This window comes from Podarcis cretensis (assembly GCF_951804945.1).
Source record: "Podarcis cretensis genome assembly, chromosome: 9".
Lineage (NCBI taxonomy): Eukaryota > Metazoa > Chordata > Lepidosauria > Squamata > Lacertidae > Podarcis > Podarcis cretensis.
The window spans coordinates 43190549-43196407 of NC_137178.1; the positions used below are offsets into that span (position 1 = coordinate 43190549).

At 40.5% G+C, this 5859-nt stretch overlaps 1 protein-coding gene across 1 annotated transcript; it reads right to left on the bottom strand.

Moving 5' to 3' along the window:
* Nucleotides 1–1388: 1388 nt before the first annotated feature.
* On the bottom strand, nucleotides 1389–5302 carry LOC307224099 (uncharacterized protein C4orf46 homolog). The gene is made up of 2 exons (XM_079990582.1): nucleotides 5073–5302; nucleotides 1389–2616 (listed from the first exon to the last, which is right to left on the bottom strand). The coding sequence occupies exons 1-2, from the start codon at nucleotides 5199–5201 to the stop codon at nucleotides 2461–2463; spliced, it is 285 nt and encodes a 94-aa protein (XP_079846708.1). The 5' UTR covers nucleotides 5202–5302; the 3' UTR covers nucleotides 1389–2460.
* Nucleotides 5303–5859: the final 557 nt, after the last annotated feature.

Below are 5859 nucleotides of genomic sequence, written 5' to 3' on the forward strand. Positions count from 1 at the left end.
TTTTTCCATGATGTTGGTGAAGTGATGGAGGGACAAAGAATAATGTGAATATGTGCATCTTCATCTAGGAGATAAAGCCAGTGTGGTGTAGTGGTTAAGAGAGGTAGTCTCGTAATCTGGGGAACCGGGTTCGCGTCTCTGCTCCTCCACATGCAGCTGCTGGGTGACCTTGGGCCAGTCACACTTCTTTGAAGTCTCTCAGCCCCACTCACCTCACAGAGTGTTTGTTGTGGGAGAGGAAGGGAAAGGAGAATGTTAGCCGCTTTGAGACTCCTTAAAGGGAGTGAAAGGCGGGATATCAAATCCAAACTCTTCTTCTTCTTCTTAAGACTTGATAGTCACAAATTCTGATGCTCTTGCCCAATATGGAAACCTAAAGGCTAAGTATACAGTATACAGAAGGTACATATGGGTAATAAGCTCACTCATTAAACCCTTCAGTAACATTATTTCTGTAACACTCCCATTAATCTTGGATCAGTTTAACTATTTCAGGTGTTGTAAGACTTCTTCACACATTACTTACGTGTATGGCATGCACTGTCTGAAGCCAGAGCAAGGCTACATTTAGCTCCACCTTCCAACAATTATACATTAAACGATTGTCTGCAGAGAAACACACGTGTGAGCAGCTGCTTGTGCTGAAATGTTTCCTTACAGACAGCTATACTAATGTAGTAACATTTAGGTGGAAGAGTGACCCTGCTCTAACTTGAAACTGTGAGTACCCTACATCCAAGTAACATGTGACTAGGGCTATAGCAATCATTCACACACACACCTAGAAGATTGCAGAAACTCTGGGTGGATGACTTCATATTTTTTCTGTTGTAGCAATTATAATGCACTGTACTGGGCATTGTATGATTTTTAATTGTATTTTTATTGCTTCTTTTATTTCTCATAGATTGTGTGTTATTGTATTACAATCCAGGAGAAATAAAAGCAATAAAAATATAATTTAAAATAAATATGAATATTGAATGCAATGGATGTATCATCTCCCATCTCCAACCAAAAATCCACAGAAACAGCACAGAGCACCTAAATGGTTTTGGGAAACCTCAGGTTATACTGTATCTAATATTCTGTAGAATTTGATTTGGCGTTTCTTCCACAAACTATAGAAGTCATTAATATATGTGAGTTATCATTAGCATGGGTTTTTTGCTCCGCTGGATCAGTTTATTCTGCTACTACAGTTTTGATTGGAGCAGTTTTTCTAATTGTCTGGCCTGCTATTTTCAGCAAAGTCTCCATATCCATAGGCCTAATAACACACTTCAAGGCTCTAGAGCTACAATTAGCCCATATTCAGATCGAGGTAAATTTTAAGGTATACTGGCCACTTAATCTGAAATGCTATAGAAAAGATGAGTCTTTCCAACCTTATACCAATATACTTTATTAATACAGTAACACTTAGATACACTGAATTTATTTGGAAATGTAATTATTTGTTTTCCTGTTATTTAACTTACTTAAATGCTGTTTCCAGGATGAAAACAAAAGGCAGGTAATTGGGTTGGATCCAGAATGTTACCTGTATTTACCCAGTGATTTCAATCGGTACAAAGTACTAATGAAATCATCATATTCCTTTCAATGGGGCTTAATGCAACTAAATTAATTTGCATACAGTCCTTGTTTACAAATAACATTGTTTCCTCAATTTATATTCAAAGTATCAGATTTACAATATGCTGGTAAAAGATTACACACTGTCATATATATTTGCACCCTGTATGTGATTAGAACTGCACAATAAATAAGTGAACTTGCATCTTTTAGCAAGAGATAAAACTCTATGATCTATCATGCATAAGGCTCTATACTCAGTTTATTTTGTCAAAACATACTCTGATCACATGTTCAAGATAGAAAAATATGGTTTAAAAACTTAATAATATATTGAAGCAGTCAAGAGACTAAGTAAAACAGCAACCAGTTTCCAGACAGCCATAGTCACACCTCTTTAGGGCAGAAAGTGTTGGATGTTACTTAGTTTAAGAGGATTAAACACAGCTGTTTTCCGTACAATTAAATATTTTAGCCTAACAGTCCATAGACCTTATACAATGAATTCTATGGGTGTTGCAGTCATCCAGAACTAGTAAAATTCCAAGTAACAGTCAAATGAAATTCTGAATCACTATTTCAGTCTGATCTCCAGACCTTTAAGAAAAATATTTTTACAGCACATACTCCTTCAGTCGTTCCCTAGGAACAAATTATCCAGTATGGTGAGCATGCTTCAAGGTATTTAAGGGAGCTGCTTTGTTTGTAGTATGAAGTTAAAAACCACTGTTCTGTATTTTCTTTGCAGATTTAAAATGAAGGCTTGTTGAAATAGTTCTATCTCACCATATGAAGGTAGTAAAAAGTGTTATGTGCTGTTGGCCAGTCTTGCCTTTGGTCTCCTTAAACAGTTAAAACAGCAACATTGTATGGGTGTTCAAATCACTCAGTGGGTTTCAGGGAATCATATCCTTCTTTTAGAAGACTCCGCCATGTTTTAAGAAATCTAGCGTGTTCAGTACATTTGGTTTCAAGTTCTTCTACCTGGGCTGACACTGCAGACGTGGCCTCCAAAAGCTTGGTGAGTGAAAATGCTGCCTGCAATAAAAAGAAATTTTCAGTTTCCGCAGCAATTATTATTAGCATTTACTTTTTGTCCAAGATAAAATTCAGTCCATTAAAATGTCATTTTCTTCCAAGACAACAATGCCCATTTACACCACAAAGAACTCATAACCCACCTACTTTCAGCAGCCAGAAACACCATAACCAGACACTGGAGAGACCTGTCAGGAGTAAGCATGGACCAATGGTACCAAATAGTATGGGAAACAGCCCTACTAGAAAAATTAACTAATAAACTGAAACTGACACGGGGACAAACAGAAGAAGACACCTTCACCCCAGTATGGCTCCCCTTTATCACATACACAGCCGAACAGGACAATGACAATAATCCACCAACAGCATACAAATCAATATGGCTAACTTGATCCAAAACACCCACCCACCTCACTCACACACGAAAACAAAGATCACCACAGCCAATCACAAACAAACAATCACATCCTAGGCCAACCCCAACCTCTCTCACCACCAAAGGAACACAAGTGAACAACACAAGCACGCTGACACCAAACTACATACATTAAGCATAATAGAAACACCGCTACCCGACCCCACCCCCATCCATCTCCCCTCCCTCCACCCTCCTTTCTTTTTTTTTCTTTTCTTTTTTCTTCTCCCCCTAATGCCTCAACAAATGAAATGGATTTGTAAAAATGTTACACGGGGGGGAAAAATACGAGGCATTACACTTACACTGTAAAACAAGAAAACCCTTAATAAAATATATTTTAAAAAAATAATGTCATTTTCTAGCTACCATATCTAATAGCAACCTTCCTTCCAAGGACACGTGTTTGATGGTGGAGGAAAGGCCCTCTTTCCATTGGAAGAAAGGCCCTCTTTAATTTTTCTTTGCTTAAACCCTACTATTACAATAAATAAGAAAACAAATAGCCTTAAAATCTAAAGAAATATGCCCAACTGATTAAAACTGCGAGAACGCAAAATGTTTTAGTTAGTTAATTCATCTGTTGTATTCTTTTATTTATAAAAGTATTTCTATACCAACATATCATAAAATATCAGGATGGTATACAATGTTGAAACATAAAACATCATCAAAACAATACCGTTTATCAAAAATGACTAGCTCAACAAAAATTACACAGCTGCAAAGACATGTAAGTACATCTGAAAGTCAAAAGCAAGTATGGATGTCTGGCAAACCTCTGATGGATGAGTTTTCCAGAGCATGGAACTATCAACATTAAATGCCTATCTTCTAGTTGAGTTGGATGATCTGTGATCAAGCTGGGATATAAGGATTCAGATAGCCATTAAAATGTCCTAGACCTAGACCCATGTTGTTCAGGGCTTTGTAAATCAACACAACAGCCATGAACCTGGCCCAGTAGCATATGGGCAGCCAGAGCAGATGTTTTGACACAAGTGTCACATGCTGTCACCCATCTGCAGTCTAATTGTTACATTCTGCACCAACTGGAGTTTCTGGACCAAACCCATTGTAGTAATCCAGTCTCGTGGTTACCAGTGTGCATGGACTACAGTGGTCAAGTGATCCCAATTCAGATGCCGCTGTCAGTGACATACCAAAGCCACAGAGGTTGCTTGAGCCTCTAGTGGCAGCTATATTTCCAGGAGTAGCCCCAACCTAAAGGAGCACCTGCTCCTTTAGAGGAACCGCAACTCCGTACACAATAGTCAAGTAGTCCACAATCACTTTACCACCCATCTCATGCCAGACATTTAAAAAATGGCAACATCTCTAGCAAGTTCAGTTCACTTTACTCCTCTCTGCTTACTGAAACTGGAGATAATCCTCTTCTGTGCAGAGCTCTTCTCCAAGAGGTGGAGGCAACTGCTAATACTTATATACTGATCAACCAGGTTTGGTTTCTCTGCAGTGGGGTTCCAGGGATGTTTATTAGGAGAGAGCCCTCCCTCCCTCCGAAACGATGCTTTAAAAAATAATGCTATGTTGAATTATTACCTCCAATGATGATGATGATGATGATTGAGTTTGGCCATTTTAGTGCTTCTGCACTCTTTTTATCTATGCAGGATTTTTATATCTGATCGCATTTCCCTCCCCCTTCATGAGTCATTTTATTATTTCTTTATTATCATTTATTATTATTTATTGAATTTATATACCGCCCTATACCCGGGGGGTGTGTGTCTCAGGACGGTTCACAGAATAAAATCAAGATTTAAAACCACAAAATACCTAATAAAAACAAAAACAACAACCCAATAACAAAAAGTGGGAGGGGGTAATAAGAAATATATAGGATTGCACACACACCCCGAATGCTCCTGGGCCACTCACACGTGCAGACACGAGGAAGGGCAAAGACTTGTGGCCTTCCGTGCAGCAACCCCATATACTGTGTGATAGGAGAATCCCAACGGCCTTGAAGGGAGGCCCAGCAGAACAAAACCCCGAAGGGAGGAAGAAGACTCACGTCTCCCAGCTGCATCTCCACCATCTCCAGGAGCCCGCGAGGCGGCTCTGCCAGCTGCTCCGAGGGTGGCGTGGCTCGGCCAGGAGCGCTCCTGGCCGCGGAAGAAGTCACAGTCGGCGCCTCCGCCATCCCGCCGGAATCAAAATAACCGCCACTCGCTTCCTCGCCAACTGCCGCGGGCCGAGTGGGAGGCGAGAGGCGCGAGTTTAAAGCCACGCCCACTCGCCCGTGACGACACAGCTGGAGCTCCGCCTACAAAAAGGGAAATAAGGGCTCGCCTCAAGGAATCTGTCACCGTTGCCTGTCACTGACGTAAGGAGTTCAACATCCGCCGATCCATCTCGGTTACCTCACCCTTGACTCCATAGAGAAAGGAAAATGTAGAAGTGACCCAGAGCAGGGCTAACTGGGCAAAAGAAAAAAGGGGAAAAAAGTCGCTATTGACTATGATGTCCCATAGGTGCAAGCGTGTGGTCAGTGCATTTGTATATCCGTGACTGCTAGGAGGATAACGCGGGAAAGCAGTTCAATACCTATGCCCTTTTAAAATTTGTTACTTTTGGGAGGACTATTGGGTTGTTGTTTTAATTTTTATTATGTATTTTGTGAACCGCCCTGAAACCCCCGGGTATAGGGCGATATATTAATCAATCAACCAACCAATCAAAATATTTTGAACCGGAAGTCAACAAGAACTGCAATCGCGTGTCACTCTTCCCTCTTTTCTCTACGAACTCGTCATGAAACAAAGTGGCAGCGCGGAACTACTTTTCCCTGCGTGCATTTC

Excerpts from the sequence above, each read along its gene's own strand:
- LOC307224099 (XM_079990582.1), bottom strand. The coding sequence starts at position 5,201 with ATGGCGGAGGCGCCGACTGTGACTTCTTCCGCGGCCAGGAGCGCTCCT. Across the intron at positions 2,617-5,072 it reads TGGAGATGCAGCTGGGAGAC|GCAGCATTTTCACTCACCAA; the intron begins GTGAGTCTTCTT and ends TTTTTATTGCAG.